Source organism: Phacochoerus africanus, chromosome 1 (genome assembly GCF_016906955.1).
Source record: "Phacochoerus africanus isolate WHEZ1 chromosome 1, ROS_Pafr_v1, whole genome shotgun sequence".
NCBI classification, from domain to species: domain Eukaryota; kingdom Metazoa; phylum Chordata; class Mammalia; order Artiodactyla; family Suidae; genus Phacochoerus; species Phacochoerus africanus.
In genome coordinates, this window is record NC_062544.1 from 198,287,851 (window position 1) to 198,313,778 (window position 25,928).

Below are 25,928 nucleotides of genomic sequence, written 5' to 3' on the forward strand. Positions count from 1 at the left end.
TCTTAATGCTTATTTAGTGCAGCGATTTGAAATCACTAGTGCAGTGATTCTTGAGTCTGGGTGAAAATCATGGCTTTGTAACTTGCTAAATGAAAGTTGTTCATTTTTCAGTCTGTTTTAATTGCTTATAAAATGCAGTGTAACTGTCTGCAATTATCTTTTAGCCTCAGCTTCCTCATCTGCAGAATGATAATAGCAATATTACCTTTCTCCTAAGTCTGCTGTGAGGATGAAATGAGAATCCATGCAATGCTCCCGAGGCAGTGCCTGGCATACATTACACACTCTAACATGTTAGGCATTTTGCTATTACCATTTTACAAAGTTGGGATCATACTGTAGGACTGTCAGTATATAAGTTATTATTCCAATTATCACTAGCATTTTTACATGATCTTAAATATTTTTGTATGATGTCATCTTTAATGTTCACATAGCATTTTTCTGTAGAGATAATAACTTAGTTAATTCTCTGTGATGGGACAGTTAGATTAGTTTCAAATTTTCACAATTAAAAAAATTCTACAGATAAAATATTACAAATTTTCATGGTTATTTCACTAGGATAAATTCCAAAAGTGACTGAGTCATGGGCATGTATATTTCCAAGACTCTTTGCTACATTTGACTGTCTTCTACAATGGATTTTGATTATACCGTGGGTATATAATGTTGAGAAATAAGTAGTTTGCATATGTGTGCCATTTTGTAGGTCTGATTTACCATCAGCTTAGTGAAATACAATCCCTGCCTTTTTTTTTCTCCACACTTGTTTATACCTTTTGGTCAGCATCATCCTCTCTCATTCCTAAAGGAAACTTCTCACAGTTCCAGGTTTCCAGTTGAACAAGTGTGCTTACAATTTTCTGATTTGCTGGCAATTCTGTAGTTATTATTCACTTCGCTTGAAGCTCTAAACATAGAGCATTTTCAGTATATTAGAAATCCAAGCCTCTCATTTTATAATAAAGAAATTCAAGTAGAGGGAGCCAAGCAATTTGTCCAAGTTGCTCATCTGGTCCATGCCACTGTTAGACAACTACTCAAAGCCTGCTCATTTTTTTAATCTCTGCTATGTAGTTCAGCAGCAGCACAGCTAGACAGCCAATCATGTTTGCTGAATGACTACTTGGAAGTATTAACTTATAGCCTTTCAGATTTTTGTAGCTGGAAAGGGCTATAGAGTTGTAGGGAATGAGGCTTATATTGGTTAATGTGATATGTTAGTTACTAGCGGTTGGAACAACTCAGGTCTCAACTCCCAGGAGAGAAGAAAAGCCAGGAGAAAACAAGGCTTCTTGGGAAAATAATGGTGTCATGTAGAGAAGGGATTCAACTAATCCTGCCTTGTTCAAGGGGCAAAGCTAGGGGTATGTAAAACTGGTAGTTTTTGGTAGGGCAATTTCAGCCTAATTCAGGGAAGAGCATTTTAATAGTTAGGATTGTCCCAAAGTGAAATAGGTTTTCTTGAAAGGAAGTGTTTAAGTATAAATAGGGTATTTTGAATAAATTATCAAGTATGTTTGAAAAGAAAAAAAATGTTTTGTGTGCCTGGTTGGGATGGATGACTTCTAAGTTCTCCACCAAAACTGAGATTAAATGATTTTATGCATAGATAGATGGATAATTTTTTCTTTGTGGACATGTTACCTAGTAATTAAATCTTTTGCATATTGACATATTGTTTCCTGTTATAAGTGGGATAGACCAGATAAATTCTAAGGTCCCCACTGCCCCAAGATTATACGGTTCTAAATCGTCTTTTTAGTGCTAATTCAGTGTGCTATACACAGTAGGAGTTCAAATAGTAAATTTAAATTAGCTCTTAAGCATAGAAAAAAAAATATACATTTAATATAAATTGACCTACAGGCTCCATGCAGTTGAACAACTGATTGAACGCAGCTGAACTCACCTGGTCTCAATCAAATCTATCAGTTGATCACATTCAAGGGCACTAAATATGCATTAAGTTTTTTTTTTAAATGAAAGAGGTTAAAATTAAAAGAAGAAATGTGAGTGGATTGTATTGCAATGAGATAAAAGTGTTCTCTTATTGAGTTTCTGAATGATATGAAATTTGGCTGGAATTATTTCCTAGAATATAAAGAATCCTAATATTAAATTGCAAATATGATTTAATTGCACTTCAAGTATGGAGTTACTGAAAGACTGCCCACAGTGTAATAATTTCACCCAAATTCTAGTGGTAAGACGCATAAATGAACTGTATTACAGGAATACTTTCAATTTTCAGGATTTCTTATCAGTAATAGAAATGGAGGTCCTGGCAAGTTCATACTTGGGTTCAGTGAAAAGCTCCACTCTCAAATAGTAATCTAGCAGAGCTTTGGTGAGAATAATAGCATCTGTGATGCACTCTTTGCAATTTCTAAGGAGGAAGAAAATGAATAAAAAGACAGCAAAGGGTTTTTTTTAAGCTTTCCTTTCTTCTTTCTTCCTCCTCTCGTCTCATTAAAAGGCTAAAGAAGGAAATTAATATTCAAATTCAAATCAAATTCATTTGATTTACCAACATTGTCACTGTTGGGACCCTCTTAACAGTAAAAAGTAATGGCTTAAGTCAAGATGGGCTATCATTGGTGGGAATATCCCAGTCCTGTTTTTTTTCCCCACCCAGTTAGGAAAATGTGTAACATTTCAGGGGTAGCAAGAATGTCTATGTGTCAGACATTGTGCTTGAGGCCAAAGAGATAAAAACATTAGGCATGAACCATGGACTCATAGAAGCATAGCAAATGTACAGCATAGGTTCATCACAGAACCCAGCCAAGGCTCAGAGTTCTTTATGGCTCAAGAATCCAGTCACTGCTAATCCACCACAGAACTGGCATAAGTGGTGACACGTTAGTTACCCCAGCTGGGAAGCCAAAAGTTCTAGGGTAACAAGTCTCATTCTAACAATCATAGTCATGGTTATTTCATGTCTACAAAGACCCACTTCATACATATCCTCCTGAAGTTTGATTTTTTTTCAATTCCACTCTCAGAAACATGAAACAGAAGAACAAACCAAAAAAGCTACCTCCACTGCTGCTTTTGCCCTTTCAAATTCCTCTTCCAAGGAGTGGTTTCTGGAAAGCAACGCACTTCCCCAGCGCTGTTCTTTGGTCAGTCGAGCCTGAAAAAAACCAAACATGTGGTGTTATAATTTTGGAGTCATGTAATAAAAAAATATCAAATTTTTCCTTTTCCCAGAGTCCCCTAAAGTTTAAGAAGCACCTGCATCTGATATTATTTTTGGAGTGATGCAAGCATGATGCTGCCTAGCCTGATGTGGTGCCTAAAAGCATGCATATACGTGCGTGGACCTTCAAGTGGTTGGCCTCAGCCCTGGTCTTATTAAAACCAATGACCAGGCCCAGCCTCCCAAAGATCTTTTCATTGGTCTTGGTTCCAGGCATTGATAGGTTCCTAAGTATTCCCATGTGATTCTAACATGCAGCTAGGATGATGAGACCTAGAATATTTGACCTTTCAGGAGGACCAGCCTCAGACGAAACCGTTTAGATGCTGAGATGGGAGGCAGCTGCTAGGTCTTTCTCCTATACACACAGCAGAGATTCATGCTGAATTCTCTTTCCTTTGCCTCCCTTCTGTTGGCACACATCTGTCTCATGTCCCATTTCCTCACTGCTCTCTCCTAAATAATAGTCACTTAGAAAAAATCATGTCTGGTAATACCAACTGCTTTGCTGCTATTAACAGGCAATGTGATACACATCTTAACTAAATGCAAATATTTCCAGAGGATCCCCCCACAAAAAGTATGCTGGAATTTTAAAAAGTTATTAATTTTTAATTTCACAATGAATATATTCATTCTGAACAATTTAATCATGGCAAATAAGAGGTGTAACTTTAGATCTTTTTTTCCTTCAAGTTACAGGTATGTTTATGCACCCATAAACCCAGAGATGCACCCATAGATAGAATGTTGCAATGTGTTCTAAAAATTCTTTTGAAACATAAACAGTATGCAATTCTGTTGCTTACTTTATTCTATCCAACAGTGTCTCTTGGAGAGCCTCCACATTTCCTTCTTATAGATCTACCTCAATCTTTCTCCAGGGATTTCCTAGTGAGTATATACTGTACTTTAATCAGAACTCTCTCCATGAGCATTCAGGGTATTTCTGATTTTTCTCCATGTAATTGCTTGTTTTCTTCTCTATCTTCTGGCTCTGCTGCGGGATCCACATGGGTAGGGTTTTGTCTGATAACTTTTTTACTGCCTCATCCGTAGCTCAGGGCCTGGCATGATGCAGGCCCCAAGGATACCTGTGGACAGACTGCACTGATAAGGCAGCTAGGCCTTGAGGAGCTAGGAGGAGAGAGGCTTGGAGTAAAGTGCCCCCACCTCTTCCAGGGCAGGGGTGGTTCCTTGGCCCATGTGGTAGACAGCTGTTCTGTAGTCTCAACCCCTGCTTCTATGAAAATTACTTAAACAGGCCTGGGTTCCATGCCAGACCAATGAAGTTATCTCTGAAGGTGGGGCCTGAGAATTAAATGTTTGAAAAGCTCCTGTAATGCTTTTGAAAAGCAGTCATGTTCGAAAACCAAAACTATAGCAAAACTTTGGTCTTCACCCAGCACTTACCATTTCACTCAGCTGCTTTTTATTCTTTTTCCATCATCACTGGTCCTCAAGAGGAACCTTGTCCCCCATTTTATGATTACCCAGTAGTAATACCATGGCTCACTACATGCCAGATGTGCTCCAAGTTCTTTAGCTACTATAACTCATATTTGCCTTTTCAACAACCTTAGGCAGGTAACTGTTAACTCCACAACACTGAGGCACAGAGAACCTAAGCAACTCGCCCCTGGTCTCACAGCTAGTAAGTAGAAGGGGCTGGTGCTTCTGGGCTATGCTCATAGCTACTGCATGCAGTGCCTCTCACAGAAAGCTATGCTCAACTGGCTATTTTAAGAAGACGCAAAATGTGGAAAAGCTGTCCCTTGGAGGTTCATGCATGGTTGAGCGAGTCAGCCAAGAAATCCTCTAGAATACTGTGGGCTGAAAATAATAATGAAATAATTATTAAGAGAACTGACCACAAACAACTGTCTTAGACTGAGTTTTGCTTTATGAACGTGAAAGATTAATTTATTGGAACATTAATTTATGTTTTCTCCTCCTGGATGTACTCCCTGCTGTATCTCTGGCATCTCCTGCAAATAGTAGGTGCTCCATAGATAATCAGTAAATATTTGTTGAAAATATGCTGTCAGGGGATATATGAGTGAATGAATGAAAGATATTTATCTCCCCTACTCTCAGAAAATAGGCTATGTGTTCTCGGTCAAGGTCTCCCGGCCAATTAGAGGTTAAGGAGAGTTCATAGGAGACTTTTTTTTTCTTGTGCCTGGAATAGCAGAGGTCCGTGCTAGCAAGCCCTGGTTTTGGGGTTGGGGAACAGCTGTGGTATGCTCTAGCGGGGTTCCTAATAAAGAGTGAGTCCTGCAAGAAGCTCAGGGTTGAGGCCTCTAGAGCAGTGCATATAGTCAGAAGAGGGAGGTGGATGAGGGCAGGTTGGGGTCTGTCCTCTGGGACCAGTGCCTTGCTCTCTGGTGGGCCAGCCCCAGTGGCCACCAGGAACAAGCAAGTCCTCTTATTATCCGGGCCCTGTGGAAGCTACTAACTTTTTCTAATCCAGACAACTGAGGCAGGAAGGGGGAAGGAATCTCCAAAAACATAAGTGAGATTGATTATTACAAATTCCAGATATTAGGATGTAAATACATCTTTTGGGGGGCCATCATTCAGCTGCCACAACCCTCATCTGACACTCTTGAGTCACAATATATTTGATTAACAAATATAAAGGTACAGATGATTTACAACCTTTTAGAATGGATTGCTTGTTAGGGTGTTAGAGCCTGGTAGAGGAGTTAACCCCAAAGATGATACGACTTTATTGTCGGTGTGGAAAATTAATCAATCTTGTATCTAACTTGGTAAACCAATTTAAGCATTTCTTTTCCAACTGGCTATTTAAACCTTTGTTCCTTAATCCTTTTCTTTTGCAACAAACCCTTTCATCTTCTTGCTGGATCCTGCATTAATGAAATCAACGGATTTTAAAAATTTGGGCACATGGTAAGATATAAACTTTGTGCATTTATTTAATAATGTCATAAATGACATTAGGAGAAGAAAGAGAAAGCACTAATATTTTTGTCCCAAGGCACCTCATTTTTTCAGAGGCACTTTTCACCGGTGAAATATGATCTGTCTTTCCTGTGAAGCCTGACCTAACAGGACTCCATTACTGTCACTGGCTTCCGTTCATCAATGTTTCACGACCCAAGTGGATTATGAATCACAGGATTCAAAGGGCACCATATATCAGGAAGAAGTGAAAAATCTCTCAGGATTCTAGACTTACAATTCATATTTTCTTTAACCACCTAAAATAGCAAGTGTAAATAGAATCTTACTGTGCAAATGAAATTTTATTTTGATAGTACAACTACTATTTAGGTAAGTGCTATTTTCTACATTGTTATAAAAGCCTTGTGTTATTACTAATTCAAATGTTAGCTACTTCACATTTTAAAGCCATTTATTTTGCCCAAGGAAGCATAAAATAAATGTTATAGAATATAAGTAGATACCGAATGTAAACAGAGGCCCTTTTCAAGCTGAGAGCAGTATACGTAAAAACCATTATAGGAAAAGGTTCTGAAACTTTTTAGCAACACAGCAGTGTGTCCAGAAATGCTGATTTAGGACTGAGAATGAAATAGAGATTATACACATAGTATAAGATCAGCCTTCTTTTCAAATAACACTTTTTTTTACATCTAATTTCATTATAGACAACACTAATATGGGAAAACATAAGTAATGCTTGTAAATTGCAAATATTTCTTAGTATTTGACTAGAGGAAAGACAAGCAACAGAATTATACCTGTAAGTTTGGGTTGCAGCTATTTTGGTAGCATAAAGGCTATAATAACAGGTCTTGAGCTGTAGTGTACATTGTGCATTGGAGTCACCTGGAGGTCTTGTTCCAACATGATTTGCCGGGCTCCAACCCCTGGAGCCAGTAGGTGTTGTGTGGGGCTGTAGAATCGTTATTTCTAAGAAGTCCCCAGGTGCTGCTGGCACTGCAGGCCTAGGGACCACACTGTGAGAACTTCTGATCTAGATATGGACATTATGTGCATGTAGGTGGAACTCTGGAGTTCAGAAAAATGCTCTGATGTAGGCATTTCTTTTCTTCTTTGCATGATTTTGCAAAACACTCCACAGTTAACAGCAACCTCCTGGAAGTGCCTTGGCTTTAGAAACAGTATTTTAATTGGTTTAAGCTAATTGGATTTTAGGGTATTACATTCTCCAAAGAAGAAAGCATTTAATTCTCCCAGCTGTTGGTTGCACTGAATGATCGGCACTAGGTGAAGGGAAAGAAGAAAGAACTAAATAACTCTAAAAATAATATTATGTTTTATTCTCTTTATTCAAAATTATGACTGATCAAAATTGTGATTTGCAAATGACTGTATTTGTAGCTGTGGTTGTTCTAGCATAATTTTGTTGGCTAACTTCTAAAGCAGTCATTTATAAGCAGTAGCTTCTTATAAAATTACCTTTACTTTATTGCTAGAGATCTTCCACCAAAACACATTTTAAAAAAGTTCAGCATCTTTCCAAAAGAAATTGGAGAAAAGGGATCTGCTTAAATGAAGAAAACTATAACAACTAGCAGACTTTATATAATAGTCATTAAAAGTATAATCTCTGAAGTGAGACTGTCTGGAGTCAAATCCTGCTTTACCATTTCCTATAAATGGTGACCTTGGACAAATTACTTAATCTCTATAATCCTCAGTATTCTCATCTGCAAAGTGTATATTCAATTATGAAGTCCATATAAGAATTGAGTGCAATGATTCATGTAAGTAATACATACACAATTCTCAGTACATAGTTAAGTGCTCAATAAAACTTGGCTTTTGTTATTATTATTTTTCTGGTTAGTGCTTACAAGTGTGCCTTCAGAAATTCATTTAAAAATCTGTGTTTGGAGCACTGTTGTTTACTGGTTAATGAAGACAAGTTGAACTCATGCTGGAACAGATCATCTAAACACTTACCTTGTTAAAATGGTAAGGATATTTTTTCTTAATCAGTCAACAGACATTTATCATTGAAAGTATACAAAAAGTTGTACCTTATATAACAAGAGCAAATTCACAGAGCTTTGTGCAAAGGTGGGCAGCACATGATTTCCATCTCCATCCAACTATGGAATTCTATTTTATGGAACATCAAGGCAAATCAGGACTGATTTTTAAAGGAGATGGACAGTCTAATAGCATATATAATTGAAATTCACTTTTGAAACGACCGTCAAAATGATAAAAGAATAAAATTTTGTCCTTTTATTTTTTAATTTTTGTCCTTGAACCATTAGCCTCTACTTTCAACTTTTTTTAATTGGGCAAACATTTTGTTTCTCCTTTTTGGTAGCATCCCTTATTTCTTCACTTTAAAAAGTATAATTTGAGTACTTGGTATGTGCAGATTTTCTAGTATGCTGAGAATGATCTTCAGATTTCCTTCCTTCCTTTTTGCCTTCCTGCTGTCCTTGCCTTTCTGCCTTCTTTGCTTTGTTCCTTCCTTCCCTCTTCCTTTCTTTCTTCCTCATTGGTAGCTTACCATGTGTGGCCAGGAGGGGACAAGGGATGTTACTGTGGCTCCTGTGCTATCTTCCAAAAAGCACATCTGTATTTATAATGTACAATCTAATTGTTTCTACTGATATAATGGTCTTCATACTTAAAATCTACCTCCTCATATTTCTAATTTTTCTACTGCCTCACTTATGGCTTTACAGATAGTAGACATTCAGTCTCATTTATTGAAATGGAATGAAATGGAAGTCATCAGCATTTCTAAGAGTAAGAGGATGAGAATGAATTTGCTGGAAGAGGCACAAAATTGTGTATGGCCTCAGATCAGATGACAACCCTAAATCATCTTACAGTTTCTGGAAGAAAGTGATATTCCTTAAAATCACCCAACACATATTAAGACTAGAAACATAAGTAATAGTTGGGGCTTGCAATGAGAAGGGAAATCGATGGTCTGTGAGTTCTCTCAGGTGGATAGGCTTGATGTGGCTGATAAGAGGTGATGTGTGATGAAGACAAGGGCTTTAGAAGCTGATGGGTGTGATTTGAGTAGTGGCGCCTCTTCAGGTCAGCTGTGTCACCTGGGGAAAATTACTTCTAAGATGCATTTCTCATCTGAGAAATGGAGAGAATATTCATTCCCAAGATTATTGTAAACATTTCAAATATTATATTAGAAATATATTACATTATTGTTAAGATGCATTTCCCTTTACATAACTCTTTTAAAAATTTAGAATATATATCTGTACCTTTAAAGTTTAAATTATTCTTATTTTGGATACTGCCAACTTGATGGAATTATTACTATGTGAAAGGAAGCATTTCCTCTGCCAAAGCCAGCAACATCAGAGAGTTACACAATTGTGACTCCATATTTGGAGACCCCAGCTGCCATACCTCTGGTGAAGTCCAGCTTAGGTGGGCAAGAACCTGTCTTGGAGCAATCCTTCCAGGGTCCAGGCTTGAAAAAGATGTGCTTGAACCATCACTCTCTGGCAAGAGTTGGATTCTTTTTCTTTGCTTCACCACTATCTCAATTTATTTATGGAGAAAGCTAATTTTATACCATTACCTTCTGTGTGTTTTTCTTTGATGCTTCAAATGCTTTCTAATTTTTCAGATTTCATGATTACTTTAAACAGGTAACTCCGGGGAATACAAATTTTACCCAGTTTGCATAATGTCAAGAAACTTTAAATATACAGGGATTTTATAATTTATTATAATCTCCTGCCACTCTGATTAGTGTGTTCAAAACACTATTTGAAAAAGACTAGTCTATGTTTTTCTTTTTCCCCATCTTAAAAAGAAAATGAACTAACATGAGAATTCTTTTCACTGTGAGCTTTCATTCCCTTTGTGATTCTAAATATGATTTTAAAGCAAGGCTTGGAAATAGTTCCTCACCTGTTGTACCAAGATAGTTTATGTTGGCTTGAGAGAGGTTAAGATTTTCCTGTGAACCATTTGAGTGATAATGGAATAGTAACAAATTTTGGTGTGCTGAAATTGTTCACTTGAAGTCTGCAGGCCAGTTTTAAGTAGATACCACTTCATCATCTTATTTACTTAAAGAGAGCATATATTTAAGAGCATTAAAGACATCTATGTTTTTTCCAAGTAGATGAATGTCTATTCTCTTGCTGCTCCATTTGATGACTTAATATTTTAGATGATTAAATCCCAAATTCATGGAATTTTCCTAACCATAGGCTGGCATTAAAACTAGGAGATTATAAGTTTCCTTAGTTTAGGCAAATCTTGATAAGTAAACATGGAGTGTTTGTTTTTAACAATTTAGGCACTCCTGCTGTGGTACAGTGGGTTAAGGATCCAGCTGCAGCAGTTTGGGTCACTGCAGTTGGATCTTGTTCCCTCCCCAGCCCAGCATAGTGGGTTAAGGATCCACTGTTGCCACAGCTGTGGCGTGGATTGCAGCTGCACTCAGATTCCATCCCTGACCCAGGAATTTCCATATGCCACAGGTGTGGCTGAAAAAGAAAAACAAAACAAAACAATTTAAGGGATAAATTTTTTACAAATAATTGGTAACCCTCTAAAAGGATCTGCAATGATTTATCTAGACTGAGAACTATCACAGGGCCTTTCACATTACATTTTGGACGACAAAGTTGGGAATTTCTCACAAATTTTCCAAAGCACACTGTGTTTGCTTAAAGGCATACTGGTGGGTAAGTGGAAGGACAATGTGGTGGGATGAAATCAGACAACCAGCAGGAGAGTAGCAGTCACTGGAATAGTAAGACAAATTCATCGTGGGTCTCCATGGCAACAGAGGACCCCAGCTGATCCTCCACCCGCCATCTCCCCGTCTCAGTGTGGAAGAGCCCAGGTGTGCCAAGTCTCTCCCTGCTGCAGAAACAAGTGTTCTAATGCTACATTCCAAGGATTCCAGCTTTTGAAACAGGTCCAATTACTTTAGCTGTGTCTAAATCTCTAATGCACTTATCAAAAAATGTTTCTCTAATAAATGTTATCAATTTGCTTTTAAAAAAGACACATTTAGAATGAACAAAGAAGAAAACACATTTTCATGCTACATTTACAATTCTTTAAGCTTCCTAGGGTTATTTGTTCTGGAAGTTAGTTGTCTTGTTTTCCAGCAGAGTTCTGGGAGCAGTAATGCCCACCCCTCTCTTGTGGAGGGTGAAGTGTACGTGGGAGGTGCTGCTAATGGCTTAGAAAGGTTTCCAGATGCCTTCCATTTCCTCTCTAGATGTGTCCTCCTTATCTATGCCACTTACTAGCTGTGGGTGCATCAATAATTTTCTTAGTCTCTCTGTACCTTAGTTTCCTCTTCTATAAAATGGGGGTAATAAAAATACCTCATAGAGTCATTTATCAGGATCAGACAAGCTAATTAATATATATTGGAAGGCCTTCTCAGAGCTCTCCATAATATTTGCTATCATCATAGTTATCCCCTTTACTTAACCCTTTAGACAACATATCTCCCCTCTTAGTTTCAATATCTTATCTAGTAAGCACTAGAAAATCTCTCTTGCTCACTTCAGCTTATTTTCAACTAGATTGCAGATGCGTGAATGCGGACACATTTCTTAAGAGAACCCCATGGTTCTCAATCAAGGGTGTACCCTTGTAAAGTGTTTGAGCAAATGAAAATATTGAGACTGACTTGGGCCTCCTTGGCACAGCTTTGACAATAGGAGATAACTAGTTATAGACAAGCCAGTTACACTGGAGTCAAGGGTCAAGGAGTGGACACACAGGTCTGGTTCACACTCCATTTCTGCCAGCGATTAGTTGGGTGCCCCAGAAAAAGGATTTTGATTTCACCAAGACTTTTCAAAGATCTTTAAAGTGAGCCTAATAATAATTCACAGGATTACCTGAGGATTAGATACAATGTATATGAAAAGCACACAGTAAAGTCACTAATTCTTAGTGGTACTCACAAATGGTAGCCCTTGGTATAATCATGACTGTTACAACTAAAATTATTTATTCCTTAGCATCAAATATATTTTAACATGATAGTCAGGATCCTGATGTGTAAGTACCTTGGTCTGCAAGGCATAGATGTAAATAAATGTTCAAGATGTAATTTCTTCTTTGTGTCTGTTACATAAATAGTGCTAATACTGGAGTAGAATAGATTTTGTTTTGGAAAATAATGAAATAGTAAGTGGTAGACCAAGGAAAAACTAAGTACATAGTGAGTGCATGGACACATTTTCCAGCCAAATAAATCTATCTATCTATCTATCTATCTATCTATCTATCTATCTATCTATCTATCTATGGATCAGTCATCATTTAAAAGCATTGAGACAGATATTGAGAAAACACATGAAATACAAAATACAGAAAAAAATCTTTAAGCTTTTTTTGTGAAACTTTAAATAAAATACTCATGACATAATTTAGGTATTAGAAAAGATGGGTGCATTGAGGAATTCGTTGTGTTACCTGTGTTGGAGGCACTAATTCTAGCTCCGAAGCTGACTCAGAGTTCAGGGCGCTTTTCCCACCACTCAGTTCTGGCTGAGATCTGTGCTCTGAGGACCTATAAGGAACGCATGAAGGAAACTAATGTACATGAAGAAGCAAATTCAGCTAGAAACCCAGCCAAAACACCTGGTTAATTTGGATCATTAAGAACCATGGTAACAAAGTTCTCATCAGACTTTTGATGAGAGCTTTATAATGACCACATTTGGAATATAAGTGGCCACAATATGCTAGGTGTTGTCTCTGATTAATTTAGACTTCAGTTAGTGCAACAAGCAAATATATGCAATACCATTTTTGTTACAGAAAGTTCAGTGTCATTAAATATTGTTTTTTTGAGGGAGGGGAGTGTCTCACAAAGTGTCTCAATGAGATCTGATCTTTATGTGGAATTTAAAAGGTCATAATAGGAGTTCCCGTCGTGGCACAGTGGTTAACGAATCCGACTAGGAACCATGAGGTTGCGGGTTCGATCCCTGCCCTTGCTCAATGGGTTAATGATCTGGCGTTGCCTTGAACTGTGGTGCAGGTTGCAGACGCGGCTTGGATCCTGAGTTGCTGTGCTTCTGGCGTAGGCCGGCAGATACAGCTCCGATTAGACCCCTAGCCTGGGAACCTCCATTTGCCGCGGGAGCGGCCCAAGAAATGGCAAAAAGACAAAAAAAAAAGTCATAATAAAGTGAGGTGTGTAAAGGGCAAGAGACTGAAACATGCTTTCCTTTAGCAAGCTTTAAAAATATGGTACAATTCAAGTGGCCAGTTTTTCTCACGGGCATCCACGGATTATTCTTAAGTAGTGCATTATCTGACAGTGATGATTAAGAAAGTCAGAAAAGTTTGTGTAACCAGAAATATTTAATTTAATGATCATTCATGTAATATATTGAGTACACACACATATATAAACATACTCGGGCACCGTTGTGATTAATCAGCTCAGTTACACATTCAGAAAATTATCAACAAATATTGAACAAATATTGAATATTTAATCTACCAAAATCCTTATTGGCTGAATCTTTGACGATTCAGAAAAAGTAATTTTGGAAGCCACAATTATTAATAGGGTGTTATAAATGGCACCAAGTATTTTGTTTGAATTAACTCATGGCTATTTCAGTACATGAGTACATGACATAAACGGCTATTTTCTTTTCTTTTTTTTTTGTTTTTTTAAAATTTTTGTTTAAAATTTAAAAATATTTTATACATTTTTTACACTCCATTTGCAGTTACAATAAAATATTGGCTATATTTCCCATGTTGTATAATACTCCCTTGTAGCCTATCTTATACCTAATAGTTTGTACCTCCCATTCCTCCACTCCCCTATTGCTCCTCCTCCACTAATTTGTTCTCTATATCTATGAGTCTGCTTCTTCTTCTTTTTTTGTTATATTTACTAGTTTGTTGTATTTTTTAGATACTGCATATAAGTGATATCATACGGTATTTGTCTTTTTCTGCCTTTCACTTAGTATAATGCCCTCCATGTCCATCCATGTTGCTGCAAATGGCAAAATTTCATGGCGGTGATAAAAGACTATTTTCTGATATTAAAACATCTTACCATAAAAGTTCTTTTGATCCCGTTCTAGATGAGCATGATTTTCTCTCTGCCATGGGGTGCCCCTTGCTATTTCGATCTCCGTGAAACTTAACATCATCCCATTTTTCCAGTTGTGTTTGAATGTCTGCTAAGAAGACAGGAAGGTGGTGAAGGGGATGAGGGAGAGTATGATATGCAGAGAGAAGAAGAGAGATTAAGAGTGAGAAGTCATACACATGAACTGTACTTAACTGATGCTCTCAAACCCCAGGACCAAAGGTTGCATGAAAATTAATTAAAACATGCGGCTAAATATATATGAGACCTATTCAGAGAAATTGGATTGCTTTTACAGTTAAACAATCAAGTTTATTTATTTTCTACTGAATTTTTTTCAAGAGCTACGTGCATTCTGAATTCAGTATATGAGCGCATGGGATTGAGTACAGAATGAGCATATGAAGTGCTATCCTATGGGCCTCCAGTTAAGGAGGTGGCTCTAAGGCACTGCTGGCATGTTTCTAGAAAGAATTCTGTTTAAAGAGATAAGCCTCATTGTTACAGGGAGGTGGGAAGAAACTGGAACACTTTTCACAGTTTTTGTTATAGACTACTTAATTTTTCACCAAAGAAGGGAATTTATAATGGGATAGAGAGAAAGGAGGCAATGGAGAAAGTTAAGAGTTTGCTAGAATCATTGCCTCTCTGTGGCCGAATTCTTACAGACAAAGAACCTGGCTGGGTTCTCTCTCATTAACAGGTGTGTGACTGTGAACCATCCACTTAAATGACCTTGGGGGCTAGTTTTTTTCAATCTCTAAAAAGATAGGTTTGCAGCCAATGTCTTCCCAAGTTCTTTAAGAATTTTTGTGACTTCTTCACAGAATGTTTTCTCAAAAGCAAAAAAATGGAAGTTTCATTTACTTGTTTATTATATGATACTGCAATGTATTTAATAATCTATCCTTAAGCATATATATAAATGTCATTTATGGAAATGGAATGAACCTAGGGTGCATGGATGGTGTGGAAGTTCTGGAGAGAGTTAAAATTTTCCTCCAAAGAGAGGCCTCAACGAGGTTTGTGGCAGAGAAGAGTGGATCCTGTCTGTGCAACTGGTTTGAGCAACGTGCTGGTCCTCTCCCCTTTCCCTAAGATCTATCCTTAGCTGAACTCATTTTCACCTGTGACTGTGATGCCCATTCATGGGCTCTAACTTTCAAATCTCCATTTCTTGCTCAGTTTTCTTTCCTGAGTTCTAATCTATAATTTAACAGTCCACTGGACATCTCCACAGAGAAGCCCCACTGTTTCCTCGTATATAACAGGTCCCACACTGAACTTACCAATTTCCCCTCTGACTCCCTTGTCCTTTCCTTCCCCTACCATAGTCTCATCACAGAGTTGGGCACATTCAATATGTTTTCCTTACTGGTATATGTACATCTACCCATCCCATAAGTCCTGTTTCATTTTATTGTTTTGAACCTGTCTCCCTCTTACTCTTCCCTCTGTCACTATCTTAGATGTGTGTGTTGGTCTCCTTGCCTCTATTCCTTTCTCCACACATCCACCAGAGAAAAATTTTTCTAAAATAGAATCTATTGATGTCACTTTCCTGAGTAAAAACTCTTCAACCCTGACTTCCCCCCAAATGTAGGTGTCTGGCATTCAATAACTCCCATTATCTGACCCCTGGTGACTCTCAGACTTATTTCTCACTACTCTACACTCTTGAGTACTGTGGCAATACTGGTGTTTTCTTCAAAAAAGTCTTCCTGTGTTTGTTTGTGTGTGGATCCCTTTCTCTTCTGCATCAGGAATGCCCTAGCCCTTCCTTCCCACATCTCTCTGATCCATATTTTTCATCTGGCAAATTCTTACTCATCCTTCAAGATTCTGGTCACCTAGTACCTCCTGTAAAACACCTTTTATAACTTCCTGCCTGGGTCAGGGGCTCTATGAAGGTGCTCATGTAGTAATTAACATGGGCTTTCCTTTATTGCAGCACATAGTACACATTTTATTATAGTCACTTAATCAGTTTTATTTAATTCCACTAGACTGTAAACTTACCAAGCAGCAGAGAGCTTATACTATTGCTTTTTAAATTAAGAAAAATTTTTTTTAGGGTCACACCTATGGCATGTGGGATTCCCTTGCCAGGGGTCAAATTAGAGCTGCAGCTGTTAGCCTATACCACAGCCACAGCAACACAGGATCCAAGCCACATTCTGCAACCTACACTGCAGCTCATGGCAATGCCAGATCCTTAACCCACTTATCAAGGCCAGGAATCAAACCCACATCCTCATGGATACTAGTTGGGTTCATTACTGCTGAGCCACAATGGGAACTCCAGCTTTTGCTATTTATCTTTGTATTCCTAGCACATAGTATGGAACATAGTAGTTATTTGGAGAAATGTTTACTGAACAAATGAATAAATTAATACAAGACCATCTAACATGTACATATCACAGTGCTGATTCTACATATATATCTCCCTTAACCTTCCCGATTTTATGGATAAGTGAACATTAGTAAATATGCTCATTTTATGACTATTTACCCATACACATAGGTATATACATACAAACAAGTCAGTCACAGCTGGAGAGATCCACATTTCCCTTGGCTTTCTGAAATACCTGTCACCTTTCTTTCAAGAAAGGAGAGCTTAATTTGACTGGTTCCATGAGCTGAGATTGAGGTCTTCTTTCTCAGGAAGATGTACAGTGGAGAGAACGATGGTCTTTGAAGTTAGAAATTGGCTCAAATTCCAGGACTTTCTCATACTAATTGAGAACTTAGGCAAGTTATTTAAACTTCAAAATTTAGTTCCTCACTCACTTCAAAGAGTTGCAATGAATTAATGGGCCAATATGTACATCTAAATCATGTAGCATGGTCCTGGACATTGTAAACCATCCATAAATGGCATCTATTACTATCGTAGTGGACATATCCCCATGCATGTTACATATTCCATCTGGCTCTTCCTGGACCTTGGGTTAGTGTTTTCTCTCTCTTTCTAGACTCTCTTCCTCTCTAGACCGAATCCTCCTAGATAGCAATATTCATGCCTTATTTTTATTGTAACTCTAGTGCCTATTACCGTGCAAGACATCTATCAAAAACTCAATATACCTGAATTGAGTAAATAAATGTATAAATCTATACCAGTTTTGCAAACTTGAACTACTCAACTGTTAATCTAAGCATAAAGAAATATGTTCTGCCCAATTTCCTACACAGAATTCATCTTTCTACTGCTTTGCCCATGGTTTTGTGGTCATTTGTAGAATTTCCTTGTTGTATTGAGGCAAGGATGAACAGCAGCCAACACAAGCTATCACCTTACCTAAGTCTAAGGATGCCGTCTCTGAGCCTCGGAGAGCCTGGCTTCTCTGCTCAGCGTCTGCACTGATGAGGTCAGATCCATCAGCCTTTTTCTTGAGGGATGAAGTTTTCGACGAGGCCTCCAACTTTTTGGCTTTGGTTTGGGTTTGAGATACTGGTTCACTCAGGTCAAGGAGATCTAAGCCTGTGGTCAATACTATCAGATACAGAAGAGGTTAAGTTAAGCCTACTCACTTCTCTGAAATTATTTTTAAAAAATAGGTTTCAATTGGGTACAGAATAATTTTGTGTTTGTAGCTCAGGTTAGAAGCACCACATTAAGTTAGCTCGCCATCGATTTATAAAGACAGTTTGTACTCAGAGTGGGAAGCTTGCTGCAAGTTCTCCTTTACTGGGTACAGTACAAATCTGCGAAACAGACCTTGGACCAGCCTCACCAGTGATGAAGGTTTGAATGAAATTAAAATGATAAAACTGAATCTGAGCTCAGGTACTATTTACTTTATTGTTTCTCGCTTTCTTTGTAAAGAGGTTTATTTTAGAGTGCAGTTTTTTTCTAGAGCAGTGTAATTCTATCATATTCAGAGAGATGCTGGCAAAACAGTGATGAGGAAGATTTAGTAAAATTTCTGAATATCTTTGTGTTTTAATTTCAAACTACTAAAGAATCCAGGTTATAAAGGGATGCTGTTAATCATCTTTTATTTAATTAAGCAGTTCAATCAGAAAACGGCTTGCTGTTTGGGCTCACACTAGAGAGGTATTTTATCATCCATAGTTGATGAATAGGTACACATGTTAATGCTTTTGTTGTTTAATATGCAAATTTAAATTTCAATGTAACAAACCATAAAATGGATACACTTTTACTTCACAGCAGGTTGATTACATTGTGTTAAATACTCTAATGAAGGTAGAAATAATAATTTGTTCAAATGCAAACTAGGCAAATGAGAATTAAAAAGGCAAGTTCTGTAACTCTTCATTACTCCCTCTTGAGTTCAAATAACAGTGTCTGATTAGTTCATTGTAGAAAATGGAAAATTCCAGTTAGAAAAGGCCCCTCCACCCCTACCTCTCTATCAGCCCCAGCACCTGAAATGCTGGTTTCTGAATTGGCTTGATGGCTTCCTGGCCTAGCATCTCATCATCTGGCTAGCTTAGGAAAGCCACCAAAGAAACAGGGACACTCCTTGTTCTAACCTTTCTGGCACCATTTACAGCAACCATTACATGGTTCCTTCTCCTTGTCTTTGATCTTCTGGCTTTTCCTCTTTGTAGGAAATGGATTTTTACTGACATCTCAACTCTCTTCCATCTATTTCCCCTTTGCATTCAAGGCAGGGTCAAGGCTTAATTGAGTTTACAATCAGGATTTCTTTAGTACTGAACTGTCCTCATGAGCTAACCATCCCTCTGGGATCCTTAGGATAGGATGTCAAGTTTTATTCTCAATAATCTTGCTTTCTGATTTCAATTACACATCACAATATTTGGATGTTAATGGTGAAGTGGAAAGACCTAACTCTACCACTGCTTAGCTGTGTAACTTGGAGTAAGTTTCCTGACCTGAGTTTCAGTGTCTTCATCTGAAAAATGCAGAATTAAGTCTGTCCTTTAGGTATGAAATGAAGATTAAATTATCTAATTTGAATATCAAATGTGTAAAGTGCCAGGCATACTGTAGGTACTCAATAAGTGTTATTTCCATTCTTCGGTGGCTAATTTGTGATGCTTTTCTTTCCTTTTCCTTTTTGTTGATCTCCTATTTTCCCTACTCCTCTCTATTTCAGGCACGAATCAGATCTACACAATGACGGGAATAAAGGAAGGAGGAAACACCACTGGGAATAAAATGGAGGATAAGGCAAGGATATTGGTTCCATAGAAGATGCTATGAAGTAAATTTATCATAAAATGGCCTGAAAGTGTCATCTCATAAGAGCTCATCTTGTCTGAGACTTCCTGAGAAGCTGGGAGCCACTTTCTGATACAAGATGCTCTGAGCTATGAGGAGTGTTTTGTGGCTAGCAAGTACGTGAATGTGGGAGGGAAGAAGTGGCTTTCAGAGCTCAGCTTCCTGGTTTGATATCTAGAATTTAAGCATGGCAAGCAGCCAAGGTAGGCTAGGATGCCACATATTTCATATCCTTTGAATATTTAAATAGGAATTTTCAGGCCACTGACAAGGATTCTAGGCCTACCATGATTTTCTTATAACAGAAGAAAGGGGATAGTGGACTCTGGAATGCCTTTTTACTAATTGTACAATTAAGAATTAGTCACTTGCTCCTACACTTCTTTTAGAAACAAATTATATAGGACTTGTCTACTTTTATATAGGAAGTATATTTGTTACAGAATAATAAGTGATGAGTATTAATTTAATTCTATATCTGTTTCTCACCATTCAGAATAAATGCATTACTAAAAGACTGAATTACGGACTCAAACTTGGCTCAGTAACGTTCTTTCCCCCTCCAAACTGTCCTCAGCACTTCCCATGTTTGTTTTGAGCTCTCTGTTTTTCCCAGGAAATGTGAAACAACTGCTTGGCATACACAAAAGGCCTTATTTGTTACCCAGTTGATAAAGGGGGTGGCTAGGAGGTTGAACGGCAAGGTGGAAGCAGAGAGAGTCCCTGGGGAACACAATTTCAAAAGCATAGAAGGATGAGTGCAGCATTTCACTTTCTGAAGAAAGACAAATCTTATTTTAGTGTGTGTGTGTGTGTGTGTGTGTGTATGCACTTTAGTTAAGACAAAAATAAAGGGTCTCACTGTACCACATGAGCTTTGGAGATAGCATACCTTGGCATGGAAGAGGGTGTCTGGCCTTCTGGTTTTCTTAACCTGATTTTAAAGATGTTAATAGGCACATGAAGTATTGTGTCCCAGAATTAATGTCTTTAAATTAAAATAATAAAATAATCACCTGTTATGGTGGATGTGAAATTGCGTGTGTGCAAGTGTCTCTGTGTGTGTGTGAGAGAGAGAAAGAGAGGCTTGAAAATGCTATTGGCTTTGGAGATGGAATATGGGGCCACTAACCAATTTAGGTTCCATCCAGAAGCTGGAAAAAGTAAGGAAATGCAGCCCTCCTGACACCTTGATTTTAGGACAGCTGACTTCTATAACTGTAAGATAATAAATTTGTATTGTTTTAAGCCACTTAATTTGTGGCAATTTGTTACAGCAACAACAGAAAACTAATACAGTTGGCAGGTCAGTGTCCATCGAGGATTCAAACACAGTCCCATCACCCACAAGCCTGTGCTTTTCACTACTCCTCTCTAGACTTTATCTGAACTTAGAGGCAATGTGCTGGCTCTGTTGATGTGGCTTTGATTATTTTTTGTTTAGCTATCAATTATTTTCCAATTTGGGTAGTCTGAGGCATTATTGATTGATCGATTGATTGTCTTTTTAGGGTCGTACCCATAGCATATAGAAGTTCCCAGGCTAGGGAACTATACTACAGCCACAGCAACACCAGATCTGAGTCATGTCTGTGGCCTACTCCAAAGCTCACAGCAATGCTGGATCCTTAACCCATTGAGTGAGGCCAGGGATCTAACCTGTGTCCTCATGGACACTAGTCAGGTTTGTTACTGCTAAGCCATGAAAAGAACTCCCTGGGGCATAATTTAAATAGTTGAAAATCTCAGAAACTTTTTTTTTTTAATAACCTAATTCCACTGGGTGGAATTTCCTGAAGATAGAAGATGCAATATGTTATATAAGTATTTGTTTCCATCTATCTCAAGGACACTTGATTGAAGATCGCCACCTATTGAACTGGAAGGCTCCCACAGGGCACTGAAGATGTTTATGAATACTAGATTACTTGGGCCCTGGGAGGTGAGGCAGCTTAGAACAGTTAGGATTAAATAGCACCTATTATGAAGCTCTGATTTGATACTTTAATGGTAAGTACAATGCTATTAATACCACTACAGAATAATGAGCTGCAGACTTTTAGTGACTTTCTCTAAAGGAAAAAAGCTACAAGGACAGGTCAGAGAGGACAGATGATGGGACAGCGCTGACTAGGGCCGTCACAGAAGGTGCTACAAGGAGCTTGTGGGATCTTCTGATTTGTAAACTTGCAATTTGTTCTCCCATTCCAGAACACATGGAATTCTTTAATATAATGCTTACAAAGCAAAATCCTTTGCCAGTGATATCAAATAGATAACCTGGACTTAATTTAACCAACTTTTGCCTTTTTTTATTGGAATACGTAATTAAAGTGACTTCGCAAATTTCTAAGTTTTTCAAGAGGCATGCCATTGGGTTCATGGATATTTGGGCTTCATAAAAATATATTTGGAAAAACATTACACTAATTTTGCAGTTAAGATACTTAATTAGGGGCTATGATGGGAGAGGAAAGCTTTTCTCTTATATATACAAGGGTCTCTGATGATATATACATGACCCACACCAAGGAATGATATTATTTTTTTAGAGCATAAGAAATGTTTCTGCTATAGTAATTGTCCACCTAATAGTTCAAGATTATGGATAAATTTTTTTTTAGATTATCATGTAGACTGATAAATGCAAACCAAGGGCACCCTGTTCTTCTTGTTCTTTAGAAGAGTCTTTCCTGTACTTTGATATATATTAGATTTTTTTGGAGATTATAGACCAAGAAGCTATTATTGCAAGTTTTACAGTAACTACCTGTCCTATAATATGCTTAATATCTTAAAAAAAATCTATTTTCTAGTTATGTTCAGAACATTTGATATTGCATCTATGTATAATACATATTTATTTGCCATTTAAAAATCAAGGATATTAGCAATGATCTTGGCCTACCTACCATGCAGGGATACAGTTTGAAAGGGTCAAGGAATTATCTACAAAATAGCTTGTAATCTCTCTAGATTGCAGATGAATTAAAGATAATTTAAGATGTCAATGGCAAAAAAAAAAATTGGAATTCATCCTTATTTGATCAGCTTGAAGTTAGCTTGAAGTAAACATCATTGGATGATAAAACTTAATCTTTTTTTTCTTTTTTCATCTTTTTAGGGCCACACCCATGGCATATGGAAGATCCCAGGTTAGGCGTTGAATCAAAAGCAATGCCAAATCTGAGCCACATCTGCAACCTACACCATAGCTCATGGCAATGCCAGATCCCTAAACCAATGAGCTAGGCCAGGGATCGAAAACACATCCTCATGGATACTAGGCTTTGTTACTGCTGAGCCACAGTGGGAACTCTAAAAGTTAATCTTAATGTAAAACAGAAATTTAAAAAAAAATTGAAATACTTAAGAACAAAATAATAATCTAGAACTTCTGTTAGGTAGTAGATTGATGTATTTTTTTAGGGTCAGTGGAAGGAAAAAACCTGTCATTTGACTAACCTTTGGAATAAATAATTCCTATATTGTTTACTTTGTATTACATTATATAAGTATATTCCTTATATATTTAAGGAGTTGTCAAGATGGTTTTATTTTTTCATTGGAAGAAAATGCCAAGAACGACAGCCTCTCATCTTAATACAAGGTCCTTCAAATTTCTACTTGATTGACTTTGTACAATTTGAAACAAGTTTTCTCCTGTATTTTACTCCAAGATTGTTTACTATCCATTCCTTAAGTTAAAAATGTACATAATGGGATGTAATAGACAATGTTCAATGACAACGTTAATTTCATGATATAATTTCATACTATCTATAAAATGACATTCCATGTAAAATTACTGTTTATTACAGATTTGGACAGAAAATAATGATAGCTTTTGCCCAGAAACCTTAGCTATAAAATCATTGGACCACATCAGAATTTTGGTGTTTGTATGCTAAAGCTTTTCCTTTTTAAAAATGTGTAATAAGGAGTTCCCGTCGTGGCTCAGTGGTTAACGAATCCGACTAGGAACCATGAGGTTGCGGGTTCGGTCCCTGCCCTTGCTCAGTGGGTTAAGGATCTGGCATTGCCATGAGCTCTGGTGAGAGGCGGCTCGGATGCTGCATTGCTGTGGCTCTGGTGTAGGCTGGCGGCTACAGCTCCAATTTGACCTCTAGCCTGGGAACCTCCATATGCCTCAGGAGCGGCCCAAGAAATGGCAAAAAGACAAAAATAAATAAATAAATAAAAAATAAAAATGTGTAATAATATGAATTGTGTTGCATATCGAGATATAAATTGTGGGTTTATAATAATTTAAAAAAAGGCCATAATTCTTGGGGATTAACAAAGATATAGTGTTTTTGCCTTGAGATATATTTTTAAGATTTAAAAAAATCATACTATTAACAGGAGTCTTCCTTAATCATAAAAATCTATGTGACTCAGATGCACTGAATGCTGAGGTCAAGAAATGAAAAACTCAGTCTCAACATACCGGTTTTCTTGACTTCTTACTTTGGAGGATGTTATATATTGAATTGTGACTCCCTCCCTCTCCCCAAAAACCCCAAAAACCTCACAGGTTGGAGTTTTAACCCCTAGTATCTCAGAATGCAACTTCATTTGGAAATAGGGTCATTGGAGAGGCAATCAGTTAAAAAATGAGTCAGATAGGAGTAGTGGGCCCCTAATCCAATACAACTGGTGTCCTTATAGGGAGAGGAAATTTGGACCCAGAGACCAACACGCATCCTGGGAGACATGCTTGCAGGGAGAGTGCCATGTGAAGATCAGAGTTATGCTGCCAAAAGCCAAGGAGCTACCAGAAACCAGGAGAGGATCCTGGAACAGATCCTTCCCAAGAGACTTCAGAGAGAGCATGGTCTTGCTGATACCTTGATTCTGAACTTCTAGAATTGTGAGATAATAAATCTGTTGTGTACCACACTCATTTTGTGGTATTTTGTCATGGCAGTCCTAGGAAACTAATACAGAAGGCAATACTGCAGGTATTGGGATCACAAGAAATTACACATTCTTTTGATTTTTTTCTCCAATATTTCACAGGTCTCTCTTTTATGTATTAGAAAAATCAAGGTGAAAGGCAGCTTTTGAGTTGACTGTTATTGCTCTCTCTGGAGGGCCCTTCCTAAATGATTTAGTTTTACCATCATTAAGAATTGCAGAGGATACTAGAATCAAGGTCTGAGAATTATGCTCTGCAGCTCCCAAGCAGGAGCTTTTCAGAGTATCCCATTCTCATGGATTTTCCTGCACTTAGAGACACCAGGCTCCTCTGTATTTGTCTGGGGATAGCTCAGTTTTGGAGAGGTGAGCTCCAGTTTCATAGTAAGAAGGAAGAAGCCGATCTGATAATATCTGAATTTATTTAATTTCCAGCCTAAAATATAACAAGTATAATTTTATTTGCTTGATTATGCAAAGTGACAGTTGAATTTAGAAAATGATTGCTTTGGTGTGATATAAAGAAAGTTAATGCCTTTGAAAAGGAAAGTGTTGGGTGTACTGTTTTCACCCAATATCTCACAATAATCTTACCATCTGTTAGAGCTTACACGGTGTTAAGCACTTACATAGATTGCTTCATTTAATCTTCCCAAGCAACCTATGAAGTAGAAATCTTTCTATTGTTAGACAAGGAAATAGACTTAGTTAAGCAACTTGCCCAAGGACACAGTGCCGCTAAGTGGCAGAGCTGGGGTTGGAAATCACGAAGTTTTGACTCCAGAGACTGTAGACTACACTCCCACATAAAATGCTTCTATCTTGTGTTAGATACACTTATTGTAATTTTTAGCATTTCTTAAAAATCACAATTTCCTTCACCTATGATTTTCTTCACTTACTTGAAAGTATAATAAAACAATGTCAGGAAACAGCAACACGATGGGGAAATTAAATAAACTTAACAAGACAGTATGTAATTATCCTCTCCTTTCCCCATTAAATTCTCTCTTTCAATCCAACATAACTTCTGTTCTTTGATTCTGGACATTATTCTTTTATTCTTATTTGAACAGCATGCCTTTAAATGTGAATGCTGACTGAATGAAATGAGTACAGAAAGGCTGCCGCAGACCTAGAAGATGAAAAGTAGCTTTTGAGTCAAAACTCCTGTTGTGGCCTCAGGGTGGACCATTCCTAAGTGTTTTAGTTTTCCTATCAGTGAGAACTGGGAAGTGCAGAGGAGGCTGGAGAAACTGTGATTGATACCACCTGCTTCCTACATTCCCTCACTGGATGACTACTTATTAGTGCCTATACAGATAGCTTACTGTTTGAATATGTTTAATTTCAGAATGATGTTCAAACAAATTGTTGTAAGAAGGAGCAAGTAACCCATTTATATGACAAGAAAAAATGAAACTGTCTTGATAATATCCCAAGTCTCTAGGACATTTTAATAGTTATTTCAATCCATTTAAAGGGGTTGCCTATATTTTTATTTTAGTGAACTT

The 25,928-nt window shown here is 37.6% G+C and overlaps 1 protein-coding gene across 9 annotated transcripts in view; it reads right to left on the minus strand.

Moving 5' to 3' along the window:
* The window catches only part of PEX5L (peroxisomal biogenesis factor 5 like), a 251,334-nt gene that overhangs the window by 77,770 nt on the left and 147,636 nt on the right, over positions 1–25,928 (minus strand). For 6 of the 9 annotated variants that reach the window (XM_047787044.1, XM_047787060.1, XM_047787035.1 and 3 more), the window contains 4 exons: positions 17,578–17,772; positions 14,235–14,358; positions 12,623–12,719; positions 3,047–3,142 (listed from right to left, as the gene is read on the minus strand). In XM_047787044.1, coding sequence (XP_047643000.1) covers positions 3,047–3,142; positions 12,623–12,719; positions 14,235–14,358; positions 17,578–17,772 — 512 coding nt within the window. The remainder of the gene's footprint in view (positions 1–3,046; positions 3,143–12,622; positions 12,720–14,234; positions 14,359–17,577; positions 17,773–25,928) is intronic. The other 3 variants (XM_047787084.1, XM_047787093.1, XM_047787100.1) reach the window with 1 other exon arrangement.